A 21,020-nucleotide genomic window follows, 5' to 3' on the forward strand; every position below is an offset into this window, starting at 1 on the left:
GTATTGTGTTGTGTGAACAAACAGTACACTTTATAGTGGCCTTTTATTGTCCCCAGCATAAGGTGCACCTGTGTAATGATCATGCTGTTTAATCAGCTTCTTGATATGCAACACCTGTCAGGTGGATGGATTATCTTGGCAAATGAGAAATGCTCACTAACAGGTATGTAAACAAATTTGGGCACAATATTTTAGAGAAATAAGCTTTTTGTGCATATGGAACATTTCTGGGATCTTTTATTTCAGCTCATGAAATATGGGACCAACACTTTACAAGTTGCTTTTATATTTTTGTTCAGTGTATGATAAACATTAGACATAGGATGGCCATGCATCATTTTTTCAAAAAGACCTTGCTTTTTCATTGTAAGCTCATTTACTTGTGTGGCTGCCAGCCAAATAGTGTTGCACTTCTGTTGTCATCTGAAGAAAATTAAGCTTCTTTTCTGCTGAATGTGTTGCACTAATGCCTTTTTCTGTGAAGGAAAACTATTAGTTGCATATACCTGATCACTATTGAAGCAAAAAAAACAAACATTTGGCTTTAATCTTGAAACTCTAGGGGCAGTATTTCATTTTTGGATGAAAAACGTTCCCGTTTTAAACAAGATATTTTGTCACGAAAAGATGCTCGACTATGCATATAATTGACAGCTTTGGAAAGAAAACACCCTGACGTTTCCAAATCTGCAAAGATATTATCTGTGAGTGCCACAGAACTGATGCTACAGGCGAAACCAAGATTAAATTTCAAACAGGAAGTACCCCAGATTTTGGAGGCGCTGTGTTCCAATGTCTCCTTATATGGCTGTGAATGCGCAAGGAATGAGCCTACACTTTCTGTCGTTTCCCCAAGGTGTTTGCAGCATTGTGACGTATTTGTAGGCATATCATTGGAAAATTGACCATAAGAGACTACATTTACCAGGTGTCCGTCCGCCTGGTGTCCTCCGTGGAAACTATTGCGTAATCTCCAGGTGCGTGCATGTTTCCATTTTGAAGAGAGGAGAAACTGAACTGCCACGAGTGACTTATCATTGAATAGATATGTGAAAAACACCTTGAGGATTGATTCTAAACAACGTTTGCCATGTTTCTGTCAATATTATGGAGTTAATTTGGAAAAAAGTTTCAGAATTTTCTTCTTTTTTTTCTCTGCCAAACGTGATGAACAAAACGGAGCGATTTCTCCTACAAAAATAATATTTTTGGAAAAACTGAACATTTGCTATCTAACTGAGAGTCTCCTCATTGAAAACATCAGAAGTTCTTCAAAGGTAAATGATTTTATTTGAATGCTTTTCTTGTTTTTGTGAAAATGTTGCCTGCTGAATGCTAGGCTTAATGCTATGCTAGCTATCAATATTCTTACACAAATGCTTGTTTTGCTATGGTTGAAAAGCATATTTTGAAAATCTGAGATGACAGTGTTGTTAACAAAAGGCTAAGCTTGAGAGCCAATATATTTATTTCATTTCATTTGCGATTTTCATGAATAGTTAACGTTGCGTTATGCTAATGAGCTTGAGGCTATACTTAAGATCCCGGATACGGGATTGCTCGTCGCTAGAGGTTAATATAAAACACGACCCCTGTCAATACACAGCTGGACTCACCTGCTCCCGCTTTCTCCTGTTGTGCTATTTACAAGCAAAACACGTGACTGGCTCAACTGTTCTGGGGAACTACGGTAAGCTTCGTTATGAGCATTCAAGCATCAGTAAAAGTCTGTTTGCATGTGTAGATGGGAATGTGGATATGTAGGAGGTTGCATAGTGTGACAGGTGAAATGAGGAACGCCCTCTGCTTTATCTCCTATTGCATTGCACAAGTTGACTGCAGGTATTTACTAAAAAATTGCTACAAATATTAAAATGTACTGAAACTTCAAAATAAGTAGTTAACAGTATTGGAGGTATTGAAAGAAAAAAAATCCCTTGGTTATTTCCAAATACCCCGGTATATATGGTATACCGCCCAAGCCTAATGTGCATAAATAAACAAAAAAATAAATAAATAAATACATACAAATAAAGAACTGGTTAGCAGGATAAATAAATAAAGAGCCATCTTCCCTGGCAGAGGGCAGATCCGTGCTGAGCCTTTTAGAGCAGCCTCCTCCCGCCCCCAGACAATATGGAGAAGAAAGTAATCTGGCCATGCACTGAGGGGATTAGAGCCTCCACAGCACAGCACAGCAGTGTAGAACAGCGCAGTGTAGAACAGCGCAGCACAGAGTAGAACAGCACAGTATAGAACAACGCAGTGTAGAACAGCGCAGCACAGAGTAGAACAGCACAGTATAGAACAGCACAGTATAGAACAACGCAGTGTAGAACAGCGCAGCACAGAGTAGAACAGCACAGTATAGAACAGCACAGTATAGAACGCAGTGTAGAACAGCGCAACGCAGTGTAGAACAGCGCAGCACAGAGTAGAACAGCACAGTATAGAACGCAGTGTAGAACAGCGCAGCAGAGTAGAACAGCAGTGTAGAGTAGAACAGCACAGCGCAGAGTAGAACAGCACAGCGCAGAGTAGAACAGAACAGCACAGCACAGAGTAGAACAGCACAGCACAGCGTAGAACAGAACAGCACAGCAGAGTAGAACAGAACAGCACAGTGTAAAGTAGAACAGCACAGTGTAGAGTAGAACAGCACAGTACAGAGTAGAACAGAACAGCACAGCACAGAGTAGAACAGCACATCGCAGAGTAGAACAGCACAGCGCAGAGTAGAACAGCACAGCGCAGAGTAGAACAGAACAGCGCAGAGTAGAACAGAACAGCACAGAGTAGAACAGCACAGCGCAGAGTAGAACAGCACAGCGCAGAGTAGAACAGAACAGCGCAGAGTAGAACAGAACAGCGCAGAGTAGAACAGAACAGCGCAGAGTAGAACAGAACAGCACAGCACAGAGTAGAACAGCACAGCGCAGAGTAGAACAGCACAGCACAGAGTAGAACAGCACAGCACAGAGTAGAACAGCACAGCACAGCGTAGAACAGAACAGCACAGCACAGAGTAAAACAGAACAGCACAGCAGAGTAGAACAGAACAGCACAGCAGAGTAGAACAGAACAGCACAGTGTAGAACAGCACAGTGTAGAGTAGAACAGCACAGTGTAGAGTAGAACAGCACAGTACAGAGTAGAACAGAACAGAGTAGAACAGAACAGCGCAGAGTAGAACAGAACAGCGCAGAGTAGAACAGAACAGCGCAGAGTAGAACAGAACAGCGCAGAGTAGAACAGAACAGCACAGAGTAGAACAGAACAGCACAGAGTAGAACAGAACAGCACAGCACAGAGTAGAACAGAGTAGAACAGCGCAGTGTAGAACAGCACAGCGTAGAGTAGAACAGCACAGAGTAGGACAGCACAGCGCAGAGTAGAACAGCACAGCGCAGAGTAGAACAGCACAGCACAGCGCAGAGTAGAACAGCACAGTGCAGAGTAGAACAGCACAGCGCAGAGTAGAACAGCACAGCGCAGTGTAGAACAGCACAGCGCAGTGTAGCACAGCACAGTGTAGCACAGCACAGCACAGTGTAGCACAGCACAGTGTAGAACAGCACAGTGTAGAACAGCACAGCACAGTGTAGCACAGCACTGTGTAGAACAGCACAGTGCAGCCCCACAAACCAGGCAAGACCAGCCTGGCCTGGTCCGGAAATCAGGCTGGTCCCAGCATAGCACAGAGACGAACAGATCAGCATCAGTCCGACAGGCCATAACACACATACAAAACTTAGTCATGCAAAGGCTCAGTCAATAACATGCAAGAATGCCATGTTCTCAGGACTCTAAATTAACACATTCCATTGGTAGGACTGGTGCTCCTAACTTATATAAAAATCTATCAGAAAATCTGCTTCAGTTGTTTGAGATACAGCCTACATTGGGCCTATATGAATTCAAGCTACTTTTGAAGCACACGGTGTGCCTTAGAAACTAACATTAACACTGTAATGATTTTGAAACAAATACCCGTCATTGAAATTACAAAGTCATTTTTGGAATATTAGTTAAAGCAACGTGTGATTTGAATTTTGGATTCCAGTCCTTCCAGAATTAGAATAATTAGAATTAGAATAGAACGCAGTGTAGAACAGCGCAACGCAGTGTAGAACAGCGCAGCACAGAGTAGAACAGCACAGTATAGAACGCAGTGTAGAACAGCGCAGCAGAGTAGAACAGCAGTGTAGAGTAGAACAGCACAGCGCAGAGTAGAACAGTACAGCGCAGAGTAGAACAGAACAGCACAGCACAGAGTAGAACAGCACAGCACAGCGTAGAACAGAACAGCACAGCAGAGTAGAACAGAACAGCACAGTGTAGAACAGCACAGTGTAAAGTAGAACAGCACAGTGTAGAGTAGAACAGCACAGTACAGAGTAGAACAGAACAGCACAGCACAGAGTAGAGTAGAACAGCACATCGCAGAGTAGAACAGCACAGCGCAGAGTAGAACAGCACAGCGCAGAGTAGAACAGAACAGCGCAGAGTAGAACAGAACAGCACAGAGTAGAACAGAACAGCGCAGAGTAGAACAGAACAGCGCAGAGTAGAACAGAACAGCGCAGAGTAGAACAGAACAGCACAGAGTAGAACAGAACAGCACAGAGTAGAACAGCACAGAGTAAAACAGAACAGCACAGCACAGAGTAGAACAGCACAGCGCAGAGTAGAACAGAACAGCACAGAGTAGAACAGAACAGCACAGCAGAGTAGAACAGAACAGCACAGTGTAGAACAGCACAGTGTAGAGTAGAACAGCACAGTGTAGAGTAGAACAGCACAGTACAGAGTAGAACAGAACAGAGTAGAACAGAACAGCGCAGAGTAGAACAGAACAGCGCAGAGTAGAACAGAACAGCGCAGAGTAGAACAGAACAGCACAGAGTAGAACAGAACAGCACAGAGTAGAACAGAACAGCACAGCACAGAGTAGAACAGAGTAGAACAGCGCAGTGTAGAACAGCACAGCGTAGAGTAGAACAGCACAGCGCAGAGTAGGACAGCACAGCGCAGAGTAGGACAGCACAGCGCAGAGTAGAACAGCACAGCGCAGAGTAGAACAGCACAGCGCAGAGTAGAACAGCACAGCACAGCGCAGAGTAGAACAGCACAGTGCAGAGTAGAACAGCACAGCGCAGAGTAGAACAGCACAGCGCAGTGTAGAACAGAACAGCGCAGTGTAGCACAGCACAGTGTAGCACAGCACAGCACAGTGTAGCACAGCACAGTGTAGAACAGCACAGTGTAGAACAGCACAGTGTAGCACAGCACAGTGTAGAACAGCACAGTGTAGAACAGCACAGCACAGTGTAGCACAGCAGTGTAGAACAGCACAGTGCAGCCCCACAAACCAGGCAAGACCAGCCTGGCCTGGTCCGGAAATCAGGCTGGTCCCAGCATAGCACAGAGACGAACAGATCAGCATCAGTCCGACAGGCCATAACACACATACAAAACTTAGTCATGCAAAGGCTCAGTCAATAACATGCAAGAATGCCATGTTCTCAGGACTCTAAATTAACACATTCCATTGGTAGCACTGGTGCTCCTAACTTATATAAAAATCTATCAGAAAATCTGCTTCAGTTGTTTGAGATACAGCCTACATTGGGCCTATATGAATTCAAGCTACTTTTGAAGCACACGGTGTGCCTTAGAAACTAACATTAACACTGTAATGATTTTGAAACAAATACCCGTCATTGAAATTACAAAGTCATTTGTGGAATATTAGTTAAAGCAACGTGTGATTTGAATTTTGGATTCCAGTCCTTCCAGAATTAGAATAATTAAGATGAACAGGACAGCTCTGCATTGACCCCTAGATAACCCCTGGCCTGCCAGCCTGATGACAACACAACAGCAGTCAACACCACACAACAGCAGTCAACACCACATGAAAAATAAAACACACACACACACACACACACAGGGACTGACTACACCAAATGACAGATGACTCTTTACACAGTGCAACAGTGCTATGGAAGTACTTCAGTACAGTACACACTATCATAAACACCACCAAGTGAGATAAACACAGAGTTTTGTATTAATAATACTGTATATCTAGTAAAAAAAATATAGATTCCATCACACAGAATGTCACTGAAGAGAGAGAGCAAGTGAAAGAGATAGGTCTGTGCTGTGTTGTGCTATGCCACCAGGAGATGAGCCTCCTGTCTGTAGTCAGCAGCATTAGAACAGTGGAACAGGGAACAGTACACAGTGCTTTCAGCACAGAAGGAGAGTACAAATAAGTACCATGCTGGTGAGAGACTGCTGGGGTAGTGCTCTCATTCGGTGTGTGTGCTCATGTGTGTGTTCACGTGCATCTCCTGCCAGTCTCACATAAGCCCAGCCCATAGAGAGATTCTATGTGAACTGCAGTCTGGGGGGAGGGGGGTGCAGAGAGAGACCCTCTGTGCTGTGTCAGATGTGTCCCTCTCATCTCCTACACATCTGTACAGGCTCCAGGTTAACCACGCGTCAACTACAGGCCAGAGAAAAGGACTCCGCATGGCTGTGTCACATCACACAGATGAAAACACACTGCTATGTGGGTAATGAGTACCAATTCTTACTGAAAAAGGGGATTTAATAAAGAAAATCAAAACATTGCATGTTTTTGGTGCTATTTCAGCTGACCTGGCATGAATTTGAGCCAAAGATCCTCAAAAAAGGTGCTTGCTTGCACACACACACACACACAGCCCGGTGGCTCCCACAGGCTGTATGTCTGCGTGGGGACAAGGGACTGTGCTGATGAAAGCTCTGCCCCGGCACGCATGTGTTCCTTTACTGCCATCCTGGGCATATTTACAGACAGTGACTGTAATGCACAGTAATGATTATTTTTATACCATATACTTCCCCAGCCTTTCACTGAGCGTGTAATGGCTCCCTACTGACCCAGTGATTACCTCTGTGGCTCCCCCTGGCTTCCCCTTTACCTACTGGAGAGATGCCTCGCCAACACCCCCAGGTTCTCCTCAAGGGTGTGTGTGTGTGTGTGTGTGTGTGTACTAGCATTTTTGGTGAATGGCGTGCGATGCTGTAAACATGAGTGATGAGGTCCTCACTTCTCATCCTGATTCTTTACCTTTTTTCCATCATTTTGGCAAAACCCTTCAACAAGGAACATTGTGTTTTCCAAATATAGAAAAACCTAAAAGCACAACCGTTATTCGGTACAACTTCTACGTGTTAATAAAGCTAAAAGAAATCCAGACAGACTTGAATCTCTGCGTTTATTCTGCCTGTTTTTAAAAAAGGGGGGATTAAGTCTGCATTTAGGGAGAATTTAAATTGCAAATAAGACTAATTGTTTTTGTCTTTAATCCTAGCAGGGAGGGCGGCAGTGTAATGCAGAGTTGAGACAGTTGCACGTCTCAGCCATTCATTCTCAGGAGGAGTGGGTTTGTCTCACCACTTGACTCAATGAGCATGGTGTCCAACTGACTGACTGACTCACACACACATTAAAAGAGGCAGGTTTATTTTCATTACGAATTGGGGTGCCCAGCTGGTACTTGAGACTGGTACAATGGCAGGCCTTGGGTGACAGAGCCCAGCCAATGCAGGCAGCACTAGCAGCAGAGCAGACACACAGCCTGCCAGCAGCACAGCCTGCCAGCAGCACAGCCTGCCAGCAGCACAGCCTGCCAGCAGCACAGCCTGCCAGCAGCACAGCCTGCCAGCAGCACAGCCTGCCCACTGACTCATCTCAGAGAGAGAAAGAAGATAAAAAGAGATTGCACAAGAATGATGAGCAGAGAACAAGGAACACAGTGAGGTTGAAACAGAAGAAAAACCAAGGATGTCGAGGTCAGAATGGGAAAATTAGGTGACTCAAAAAGCTAATATCAAAGACGCTTGTTAGCTTGTTTACTATCAGCAGCAAACCACTACTTCATACACCTATATAATCCCCTGCTCATCATTTGAAAACACACACCTAGCTGGATTGTGATGTGTACTCTAGGACCATAAAAAGCCCAAGCAATCAAACGTGTGTTATATTAACCGAGGCAGTAGCTCAAACGTGTGTTATATTAACCGAGGCAGTAGCTCAAACGTGTGTTATATTAACCGAGGCAGTAGCTCAAACGTGTGTTATATTAACCGAGGCAGTAGCTCAAACGTGTGTTATATTAACCGAGGCAGTAGCTCAAACGTGTGTTATATTAACCGAGGCAGTAGCTCAAACGTGTGTTATATTAACCGAGGCAGTAGCTCAAACGTGTGTTATATTAACCGAGGCAGTAGCTCAAACGTGTGTTATATTAACCGAGGCAGTAGCTCAAACGTGTGTTATATTAACCGAGGCAGTAGCTCAAACGTGTGTTATATTAACCGAGGCAGTAGCTCAAACGTGTGTTATATTAACCGAGGCAGTAGCTCAAACGTGTGTTATATTAACCGAGGCAGTAGCTCAAACGTGTGTTATATTAACCGAGGCAGTAGCTCAAACGTGAGTAGATTCGATTGGGGATCTGTGTGGGAGAAAATAAGGCCTCCCTCTACAACTCCCAACAGCAATAACAAATGTGAACGTCTGGAGATCAATTTCAGTCCCGTGGAATTAACTGACAAGCCATATCACCATCAGTGTTAGCTCTCTAATGAGCCTCGCTGTAAGAGGAACAAGCTCTACAGGTGTTGGCGAGAATATATAGCATGACCAGGTTGACCACGGGTCTTCTACCTAAGAGCTGGGAGTGGACACTCAACACTATCCTAAAACAGGTTGCCCTCGCTTCGCATCTCCCTCCTCAGCGGGTAGTGCACCGTAATAAAAACAGCCGGCCTGGGTCGGAACATCGCCTAGGGAAATGTGAGGCTTCCCAAAAGCAGACGCTGCAGCATTATTTGTGTAATGTCAGTAATTTATGCCAATTTCTGCAGGCAGGGTATTTTTCAGAACGGTGTGTGTGGAAGTGTGGATGTGGTTGGAGTGTGGCCAGCCCCCAGACTTCAAAGCATTGTGTGACTGTAGATCAAACAGGGGCAGGAGAGGAGTGGAGCTGTGACTGGGCTGCTCCAGACAGGACGGCACGGCTACATGCACACCTCTGACTAAGGGGCAAACCTGACCCTCGCCAGCCTGTGCCCTCACCCTCCCAGGGCACTGTGGTAGCTTCCTCCTATAGAATCAACTCCACACCATATCAACAGTCCTACAGAAAATTCACACACGTACGCTAGTAGACTTCCAACAGCATGCCCACATACAGTTTGAGTAACAACTAAACTCCCCCAAAAGGGGACACCAATCATTTAGGGATGCATCTGTGCAGCTTCTTAGAGGACTATTGAGACCAAGCTGATAATGACCCAAATAAGTCATTGTCTGGCATGTATTAAAAATGTGTAATCTGCAGAGTGAAAACCTAATTCAGCACCTCTCCACCTACACCCCTCCCTCTTAGAACTATTGAGATGAAATACCACCAGCCAAGCGCATGGTTACTCGCGCGCAGAATCATCCTGTGAGGAAGCAAATGATAAACAAAAAGGATCCATAATTCTGTCACTCCCAGACCCGCAGTCGACCATACAGCTCGGGGGCAGAGATTTCAACCCTTTGTTCTGAGGTTCAGCTAGGAAACGTCTACACAGAGATGCATACAGACGTGAGATGTGGACTGGCCCTTTCATTCCAGGCAGAGAGAAGCGAGGATGGGAGACAACAACAGTAAACACGGAGCAGAAAGACAGCCCCGCTCAGTCACGGGTGTCAGCCCCGCAGCCAAGAGCCACAAACGCTCTGATAGCTAGAGAAAACAGTGGAGAGGAGAAAACCTGCCAGAGAGAGGGAGAGGGAATGAGAGCGGGAGAGATGGAGGGAATGAGTAAGAGAGGGACAGAGCTGGCAGGAGGGAGGGAGAGAGAGATGGGGCATGCCTTTACAGTGTGTACATATCACCACAATATGAATAAGATATGGCGGTGCCAATCCTGCCTCTATTACACCTCATCTCTGCCTGTCCCCCTCCCCCGTCTCCTCTCTCCATCCATACATCGTCTCCCTATATGGTATTATAATTCCTCCATGTCGTCATTCCGCCCCCGCTTCTCTCCTTCCCCTGAGCAGAGCGGGCACCGCTGGCACACAGCCAGATTACCCAATCAATCTCCTCTGAGAGAGAGAGGGAGGGAGACAAGAGGAGAGGGGGAGGAATAAGAAAGAGGGGGGTAGAGACGAGGAGGAGAGAGAGGAGGGGGTGTTAGTGTGAGGGGAGGACTGTGCACCAGACCTAAGAGAAATCGAGGCAAGAGAAAGGCGTAGGATGAGATGGAGATATTTCTTTTAAAGGACAGAAGGTGAGACGAAGGGAAAGGCTGAGGCAAAGCAAAAGGTTTATTGAACCGACTCATTGAAATGGGGAAAGTGAGCACCTGTTCTCGATGAGAGAAACGCACACAGTCAGACAAAGTACACACAAAGGATGGCTTCTCAATGGTTGTTGTTTACAGAGAAGCGCTCCAGCCCCGTGCCACCTGTTTCAGTCCTGCTGGACACTCCAGTCTGCCACAGCTTGGCTACCTCTCAAATGACACCCTATTCCCTATTGAGTGCACTTCTGACGACCCACTGTAAAAGAGAATAGACGAGTGTCATTCGAGACATCCCACACCATTTCACTCTCCTGACACAAGGCAACCCCTACATTATACCATCAGCTCTATTGACTCCCTCTATTCGCCTGACAAGAGGTTATGACACTTAAGTATTCAAGTCAGCGCAGGTGTCAAAGTGATATTTTACAATAGAAAATCATGTCACACAGACCCAACATCCTGAATGTCATTGTACCTGATGCAAATCGGACCTTTTCAGGCTCACAGCAAACAAAGGAAGAGTTCTGGAGTTCTTTGTGTAGCTGGGAAGGAGTCCTGGTCATTACCAAAAGGTTCAGGGAGAGGCCAAATCAAAGCTTACAAATGGAAATGGATATTCATAAGCAGACAGGCCAGTTCAGTTTTCAAACAATCAGTGGTTGCTATTTTTCAGAACATGTTGAACAAAAACTAAACAAGAAGCTGACTTTTAGATGAGCATCTGCCTTTACGTGTCCCCACTTCCACTGACAGGAGAGTCTCCATCATAGCTGTCTGAATGAGAAGTCAATCCAAACAAATCATAACAACAAGCGCCAAGCTCATCCAGAGAGTATTAAAGACACGGCTTTGTGAATGACGCACTTCTGTCACTAAATCAGTGACACTCCGGAGGCGCTGATGTCACAGTGGCAAGAATCGCAGATGTGTGGGGTCACGACCTCTAGCTTGTGCTAAGAACAAAGGGTGTGTTCGTAAATTCAATCTGGAGTGCTCAGAGTGCACACTTGATGCTCTGGCTGAGGAGCAGGATTGATCCAAGCGTTCTGACCTCACGACGGCAGTCAACCACCCAAGCTTACTGGCTAACGTGGGAAAGGCTTGCTAGCTACTTCCAGACACAAATTAAGGAACAGCTCACTCTGAGCATTTGACTCGCCCTAGCAGAGCTGGTTAGGCGGTCTTCATATTATCCAGAGCGTTGGTGATTATAATTGTGCTGCTGGCAACAACTTATGCTTTTTTGCAGACGTTTACAGACACCGGCCATATTCAACCGGTGTTGAGCGTTCGTAAATTCATCAATTATTCTGCGCTCTGGCACACTTAGGCGAGAGTGCTCTGAAATCGGAGTAGATAGCCAGAGCGAATTTACAAACGCACCCAAAGTCTAACGATGGAGCATTATTACTTCCTGAAAGGGTTTGTTTGTGTATGTTTGCAGCAGCATCATGCCCATAGGGAGCACAGGAGCACGCACCCCCCAGATTTGTCCTGTTTTTTTGGGGGGTCGTTTCTCTATAATACTACTAGCCTCAAAGCAATTTTATGAAATTCATAAGTAGCTACCTCATAACTAGCTACCAAGAAGTCAGTTCAGTCGAGTAGCTAGCTTATCTGTCTTATCTGGTATGCCGGCTGGCAAGTTTGGTAGCAATTACTAAATAATCACCAGTCAGGACAGACAGCTCAAGAGGTATGAGATATGCAACAAACAAAAAAATATTATTATTTATTATTATTTTTTCTTCTTCTTTTTACATAGAATTAAGCATAATGCTTATGGATGTAGATTGCAGGAAAAAGCCATTTCAGGTGTTGCTAAATTCTCCAACTTCACCCTTCAGCCATTCTTACGTACTTTGTGACCCCTAAGATTTTTGTGGTGCATTACACCCCTGTGCTTGTGTGTGTGTGTGTGTGTGTGTGTGCGCGCGCGCGTTTCTGACTTTCTTAATCCTTCATGCCGCTATTCCTTTCATCATTCATTCTGAATTACCAAAAGAAGTCTCATGTTTGGAAAAACAAAACATTTCCTCACTCTAAGCACTCTTGAGGAACATTCAAATTGAAGTAGGAAAGAGAATTATGAATGTGCATTTCTCTCAGTAAGTAAACATGATTTGAAGACAAAATTGGAATCAATGAAACGGATTCAACAATAAGGAATAAAGGGAAATTCCTCTTAAACATTTATAAAGGCTGTGTTTTTCCGTTCCATGCATCTCCAGTGTGGTGTGTTTCGGGTGTGTGTTTATGAAGGTTTGTACCACGTTGGATCTGCCATCCAGGGGTGCAGAGTCTTTCAGTTCCGGGAGCCCAGCCAGAGTCAGAATCCCACCAAAATCCAGTGATTAGCCATGAACCATCCCCCAGATTTGAGGATTAGCACATTATATTCCCCAATCTGGAGGGCTATAAAGTCTACCTCCTAGGCCCCGGGAGAAGGAAACAGGAAAGGGTTTGGGTCATGGTGGATTCCTTCAAACCCAGCCAGGGCCACCATCATGTCCTTGGACAGTTGACACAGTAACAAAACACAACCAGTCAGTAAGAGATGGCATCTAAAATGTGTGGACCCATACAAACTCAGAGTCTAACACCGGAGACAGAGTCTACTGTTCCCCCTGGGAGTCGTGTTATTTTTCTCCCTGTGATCCTGGGAGACATGGCGGGGGAAACAGGGCTGTTATCAGCCGGGCCGCGGCAGCAACTTGATCAGACCACTGGTCCACAGGGATCGGAGCGGCTGGAGTTAATCAGACAGAGACAGGCCCGAGGGATTCACGCCTCCACCCCCACCCTGGTCCCCCCCGCCACAGCCCAAGGTAAGGTTCTTCACGGAACATTAACCCTGTGTCCTGTCTGTCTGTAACCCCAAACACACACAGACACGCCGGGTCCACCAGCAACACAGACAGAGTTGTGGAAATGAACATGACTGAGAGATGGGAAGATTTGACTATAGACAAACTTATTGAAAAGTTTCAGGGTTATGCATTTTCATACAGTTCAACCAATCTGCTCAATCCATCCAGTAGATATATACAGATAAACATTGAATTATAACATACTGTCATGCCACCAACAACAATTTCTTGTCAAATGATATTGGTGATCAGTGATATCGATGTACTTCTTGTGAGGAAGACAAAAGTCCACTTCACAAAGCCCCTTCTCACACACAGAACCCGGATGAGCAGATATACTTTTACCCTTTGAACTTCAACCAGGTCAGGGGTCAAGGAAAACTGGCCATTAATCCTTGAATTAGAACAACAAAAAAAAAAGAGCAGGACATCTGAGCCCCTGTGGCGGTCCCCAGAGCCCCACAGCGTCCACACTGAGTGACCACACTGGGCTGACCACTGAGTAGGACAGATCCCCTCAGAGGACCTTCATCTGGAGCCCCACATCTGGACACTGGAGCTAAGGACATAATGTATCTTTAGGTGTGTGGGTTAGGTGCCTTACGAAGACCATGTCGGTTTTGAAACGTGTGTGCATGTCACGAAACGATTCTGAGCAGACATTGCTTTATTTCTTTGTTCAGGTCCTATATCACATTTAGATGTAGGTATGTACTCTTTTCTTGGAAGTCCTAACCACTAGACCTGCCACCAACTCACTGAATGGGTTGTCAGAGTTAGCATGGAGGGTAGCTGACGGCTGAGACAGGTAGCTAGCTACCTCGAGAGTAGTGCTGAGGGATAATGATTTTTTAAACTAATTTACCTACATTGGTTCAATTATTTGAATTCCATTTCGTTCAGTTCTTTCTGAGCTCAATGCACACATTGCACTGTTTCTATAGAGATAAATCAGATCCAGCCTGAACTGTGCAATGTAGTATGGAGTTGTAGTTTCCAACAGGCCAATATTCTATGAGGTTTGGTAATTAACTACAATGACCATAATCCATTTCACATCTACTTGTCAGGTCGGTGCTTCTTTTACACCCGCTACGGAATAGACAGAATAATTAGTAACGGGAAGTCCCGCTCTGACTCGTACAGTCAAAATAAAAAATATTGACTCACTTCGTTCATTTGAGTCAGTAATGCCCTGAGCACGCAGGACCCCCCTACTGGCGAACTAAAAACTTGAAATAATCATGATTCTACAAGCCTCTTGTTCCTCTGTAATCTGTGATTGCTAGGCATAAAAATACAATTATTTATTTATTGATACCTTTGAAAACGAGGTCTATTTGCGGCCACAACCAGTCTAGATTGTGAACGGAATGACTGCCGCGAGGGAGATATGCCCAACAGGCTACGAACTGTAGCAGCCACCCAAACAATTTGTTCACGAGTTTGACTGTTGAGCAGCAGAGGAAGGCTGTGCATGTTTTGGTTCTACAAAGTGGTGTCCATCAATAATATTCAATAATCAAATTGATTGCATTCATTCTTGCACCATACTGTCATTTATCAGTTCTAAACATGTCTTTTCCTTCTCTATGCTGCCTGCAGCATGATCTATTTTTCTGCACACACGACAGTTCGTTGTTGGAGCACATCTCCGGAGCCGCTGAGCCGGAGGAGCGCATATTAATCCTGCTGTAGAATTCATCGACGCCAGCAGGTCTAATGAACATCTAAAATGAACAAATCACTCGGAAAACCAAAATCATGACTCTCAAGTCATTAAAAAAAAAGAGTAGTTCAAAAAGAGCGAATCGTTGGCGAACTACACGTCACTAAGAATAATGCACAATCATGAGGGGATTTAGAGAGCAGCTGTTGCTTCGTGAAGTACCTCTACCTGAAAATGCATGATCTAAGTGATTGACAGTTGGTATTCAACAGTCATGAAAGTATGCCTTATTTACTTTGAACTACAGAATAGAGATTTTAGGCAGCAGCTCTATAGAGATGACTTGGAATAAAAAAATGTATTCATCAAATAAAACAAACGTAATACACAACAACAAATATTTTATTTGAATAAATGACGGTTATTAAGTGATTTGAAGTAAGCTGTTGAGGGCAAAAGTGTGTGTGTGTGTGTGGGGGGGGGGGGGGGGGGGGGTGCAACTCAATATTAGGAAGGTGTCCTTAATATTTTGTACACTCAGTGTGGATTAATTGGGGACACATGTCAGCTTTAATTAAGCATGGGGTTTAATTAACCACGTAATTAACCCTTTAGACCCCAATAGAATTCTAGAATGCTGCTGTAAATTACTGAGCATTTTCAAGATAAAGCTAATTTTTTCACATTTCAAACAAACAGACATGGCTCAAAAACAAAGAATAAATGACAATTACAAGTTAACTTAGTTTTAAAGAAAACGACCTCTTCTTTAATATGACACCAAATTCATGTCAATAGGAACAACCCACATTTCTCCATTGTGTAAAGACACTCACTATCAAAAAATGATTAACACACAACACAACAAAAAACTAGAGTACTAGACGCTAGAGTTTTTAAATTGTAGTAAATGACTAAATTACTCACGCAAAATGTACCAAGTATGATATATTATACTTAAGTATTTACATATAAATAAATAATCCAAAATGTGACCAGAGGACAATATTCAGAAAGTATTTCAAAACGAATTGATTAACAACGATTCATACTTCTGTAACAATGTAAAAATGCAAACACCTATTCAGAGACGATTTCAAAATGTAGGTAACCTCTGGCAATAAGATTTAGTACAGACCAGGCCTGACACTAAGAGATAGTAGTCTACTTTGACAACAATTCAGTGAATGCAAAAAGTATGAGATCGAGTCAGATAAAGAGAGAAGATACAAAATACAACAACTGTTCAGTGACAATAAAAGATTTGTAGGACAAATTCATATTTCACACTATAGCACAACACCATCCTGCAAAATGGCTCAGAACACAGAGCTTCCCAAAGGAGGTTTCTACACAGCTCCCACTCTTTGCCCTGCGTCCACTCCGGATGCACACCACACTTGTGCCCTTCAAACTTCCCCTACTTTCCAATGAGTTACAACTCGGTCCACACGCCCTGGTGCCACACACTTGGCTCCCCTTCCTGCCACTATAGCCATATCAAAGAGAATACACAAGCTGCATTTTGAATGCCTTCAGGGCCCAGCGCCTGTGGTTTCTGGGAAGGGGCCTTTGCAGGGTCCCCCACACAATGTATGCATCCCCCAAAACACATACTACCACCATTTTCTGCCTGTGCGTCCAACATTGCAATAGCTCCTCAGTTGGTCAAGATGGTCAACCCCCCCATTGTCTTGTTGTAATCCCTAACAAGCTCTGGAACAGATACAAATTCCTACAAAAACCCCTGCTACGGTCACTTTAGGTCCAAGTGGTGTGGCACAAGGGTGAATGGTGGGACTTGGGGCAGACACACACCATGGAAACGTAGGCTCCCCTCTCAGGTATGCTCTCCCTCTGCTTCGTCATCTCCCTCCTCCTCTTCCTTTCCCTCCTCCATGTTCCTCTCCCTCCACCTCTCTCCCTCCAATCATCTCTATCCCTCCAATCATCTCTAACTCCTCTTCCTCCCTGCCTTTTGCTGCTGAGCCCTGACTCTCCACATCACTCCCTTCTCTTTCACTGACCTAAAGGAACAGAGTAACACAGGGAGAGGAGCAACAACCAGGATACGATTATAGGAACATAATCTCTCCCTCTCTGTGTCTCGCTCTTTTTTCCTCTCTTTTTCTCAACCATGCACACACACCACACACACATCTTTCTAATTTACCTCAGTACCGGTACCCCCTGTATACAGCCTCGGTATTGTCATTTTATTGTGTTTAGTTTATTTACTAAATATTTTCTTAACTCTTGATTTCTTGCCTGACAGACTAACTACAGAGTTTGCCAATGTTAGCTGATTAGTTACAAAGCTGGGACAGTTTCCAAATGAATTGCATCAGTAGAAAGAGGACAAAACAAGCAACTTGTTAGATGGTTACGTAAACAAATATCCAACTCATCATATGAGCTCCACTGTGCGGGCCTCAACCCTAACATGACAGTTAAGCTGTCAAATAATAGAACAACAAGGCAATGTATAGCCTAAGAATATCTGCACCTAGCAAACATGACAAACCATGACCTAAGCCCACCAGAACACAAGTCGGTGGCTAGTTAGCTGGTTATCTGCATGGCTAGCTAGTGAGATTGACGCTTCGTGAGCGCAGCCCAAATGTAATGCTACACACAACTTTTCTTGCCTGACAGATTAACTAGCTGACTATAGCAAGCAGCTTGGGCCGTTTCCATTTGAATTACATCAGTAGAAACGAGACAAAACAACCAACTAGTTTGCGGACTATATACACAGCTAAACACCAACTACTTCCATGAGACAGAGCAATCAATCATTCGAGCTCCACCGCTGATGTGCTCGCCTGTACCAACCAAGTGATCATGAATGACTTGCTAATCTGTCAGCTATTCCCCAAGTTTCACAGCATCGAACGTCGACAACACCAAATTTATACCTGCTGTTTACTCATTTCACTCACCTGGACATTCTCGCTTTTCAAAGTGCAAGGACGTGTGCAAATCCATATCACCAACCAACATAGATAAAACCTCTATCACAGTGAAAAGCTGCGTCGGCGTCGGCACGGTCATTGAGTAATGAAGTTACAAAAAATTATTCATTTGAAAAGTCAAATGAAAGCATACCCCGTTTCCGGTTTCTCATTGATGACAACAGAAACGCGAATACGATAACAGGCTGCTCGCAAGTTATTTTGGGAAATTGACACATATTGTTGTTAGAAGAACAAGGCTGTTCGCAGCAGCTATTGTAACTTAAGGCTGTCGACGGCCGCTCTGGGTTCTAAAAGGGTGAATCTTGTGCGATACACACTCACGACAAATGAGTCTGTTCTGATGGAGGTCTGGTCTGTTCATACTGTCAGACTAAATGAGAGTATGGAACTGCACAGAACTGGGAAACCTGCAGGAATAGAACCATCATGATCCATTTCTAGAGCTCCTTCCTTAACTGGCCAGGTGAACAACAAACTGGTAGTAATACAGTCTGACCAACATAACCGATTAGCTGCACAAGCCTTACTTTAAACATTTTAAAAGGTATGTCATACCACTGTTTAGCATAGCCAAAACATGACCAAAAAGGAGAATTCTGCACTATGGTATGGCGGCGATAACAAATAAAACACATTTGCCTTGAGTGAGGAAGTCCAAGGGGACTGCAGCTTAACCTTCAAATCATCAGTCCCGCCAATGAGCTAGAGGTCACAATCAGTGGGCACATTAACATGGCCATTTGCAGTCCGAGATTGGCGTCAACAAATGTTCACAAGTTCAGGCAGCACATCAATTCCAGCACCAGGGAACATCCAGCTCTTCTGCAGATGAGAGGGTCAGGGAAGGCAAGCACCCATGACCCCTACGCCACCCCCAATTGGGCCCCATGCATCGGCCCCAGCACTGAACTTAATCCAGGTCAACAGCTCACCAAGTTGCTTTATTTGCTCCCACCCTTATTGAAACCATTTGAAGGCCAATAAAAACCTTGCAGAGACCTGACATTTCACCTTCAGCAGACAGTTTAGGTAAGGCTCTGAGGTCAGGGGTCACATGGAAGTAGTGAGAGGGGTAGCCAGGAAACTGTTTCACTAAACTCGGGAGGATATAACCTATTGCAGTAAGAAACCAAGCAACACTACATTCATATCATGACCAAAACCACCAAAACAATCATGCACGCAAATGTCTCAATTTGATGTTGCAAAATTAACATTGATAACAGTTAGACATTCAGTAGCCCACACAACGTGACAATGGCCACTGTGCCTCTGACACAACAACAATGACAGGTTGACTCACATAGTCGTGGAAAGCCTTGGCCTCGCTGGAATGTTCGCATGTCTCTCTCCGGTCCGGAGCAGCGCAGTACAGATCCCAGAATACACTGTGGGGAGAGAGAGAACATGGTTGGACATGGTTTCAGTTTACACTAACAGCCAGATTTTGTTCACATGAGTGAGTTGGTTGGAGCATGGTGCTGGCCACATCATGCAGTTGTGGGTTTGATTCCCTCATGCATGAATGTGTACACAGTATGTGGATGTGAAGTGTAAGCTAAATTAGCATCTATCCATGGAGACCACATCTATGACAAAGTGAAACATGATCAAGCTAAAAAGTTAGTTGTCCGAGGTGTCTTCACTTATACCCTTTATAACCAGAGTTTAAATGAAGAACTTTGTCAGTTTATTTTCCTAAAATATTCTAATCCAACCTGTAGTCCACCTCAGAGCTACAGCAAAGCAGTGTCATCGAACCATCTCATGTACAGTGGCTCTCATTCTGCTGGGCCAGAGATGCTGGTTACTGATCAATTACTTATGAAATTTGTTAATTAAGGAAAATCCAGTCCTTAAGGGTTGAAGAGGGCACCAGGTTCCAATCCAAATGCTCTCAATTACTTAATTGAAATTAATTACCTGTTTAACTAGTCCCCATTAAATTGTGCTTGCGCCTAAGATATTGATTTAATGGATAGCACATAAAAGCTGCTGATCTGACTGGGGCTCAAGAGAAACATTACGCTTTTTCCAAAACATTCGAAGGCGAATACTCCACAATATGCATTCTTTCTGCTGAGGCGGCAAAACCAGACTTCTAACGTGAGAAACGCCTGACACTTGATATGACAGACTGCAAAATGGAGTAGAAAATATGAGCTGATGACCCATAACTGTGCGTGTATCAGATAATCATTCATCGCCTCAGTTTGAAAACATACAGTACCAGTTAAAAGTTTGGACACCTACTCATTCAAGGATTTTATTTTTTGCTATTTTCTACATTGTAGAATAATAGTGAAGACATCAAAACTATGATGTAACACACTTGGAATCATGTAGTTACCAAAAAGTGTTAAACAAATCAAAATATACTATATATATATATATATATATATATATATATATATATATATATATATATATATATATATATATATATATATATATATATATATATATATATATATATATATATATATATATATATATATATATATATATATACACTATATTTGAGATTCTTCAAAGTAGCCACCCTTTGCCTTGATGACAGCTTTGCACACTCGTGGCATTCACTCAACCAGCTTCATGAGGTGGTCACCTGGAATGCATTTCAAATTAGTTCATTTGTTTAATTTCTTTCCTTCTTAATGCATTTGAGCCAATCAGGTGTGTTGTGAAAGGTAGGAGTGATATACAGAAGACAGCACTATTTGGTAAAAGACCAAGTCCATATTAGCTTAAATACACAAAGAAAAACAACAGTCCATCATTACTTTAAGACATGAAGGTCAGTCAATGTGGAACATTTCAAGAACTTTTAACATTTCTTCAAGTGTGGTCGCAACAAACCATCAAGTGCTATGATGGGGCTGGCTCTCGTGAGGACCACCGAAGTTTAGAGTTACCAGCCTCAGAAATTGCATCCCAAAAAAATGCTTCACAGGGTTCAAGTTTTTTTTAAATATTATTTTATTTAACTAGGCAAGACAGTTAAGAACAAATACTTATTTACAATGACGGCCTACATCGGCCAAACCCTAACCCGGATGATGCTGGGCAAATTGTGTGCCGCCCTTATGGCAGCCTGATTCACAAATCAGGCCTTCAGGGTCGAATTGCTGCAAAGAA

The 21,020-nt window shown here is 43.8% G+C and overlaps 1 protein-coding gene across 2 annotated transcripts in view; it reads right to left on the reverse strand.

Moving 5' to 3' along the window:
• Positions 1–21,020, reverse strand: part of ssbp4 (single stranded DNA binding protein 4) — a 133,053-nt gene that overhangs the window by 81,924 nt on the left and 30,109 nt on the right. For both annotated transcript variants that reach the window (XM_021603840.2, XM_036978055.1), the window contains exon 4: positions 19,186–19,270. In XM_021603840.2, the coding sequence (XP_021459515.2) occupies positions 19,186–19,270 (85 nt within the window). The remainder of the gene's footprint in view (positions 1–19,185; positions 19,271–21,020) is intronic.

The sequence above is a fragment of the Oncorhynchus mykiss genome, chromosome 5 (assembly GCF_013265735.2).
Source record: "Oncorhynchus mykiss isolate Arlee chromosome 5, USDA_OmykA_1.1, whole genome shotgun sequence".
NCBI lineage: Eukaryota > Metazoa > Chordata > Actinopteri > Salmoniformes > Salmonidae > Oncorhynchus > Oncorhynchus mykiss.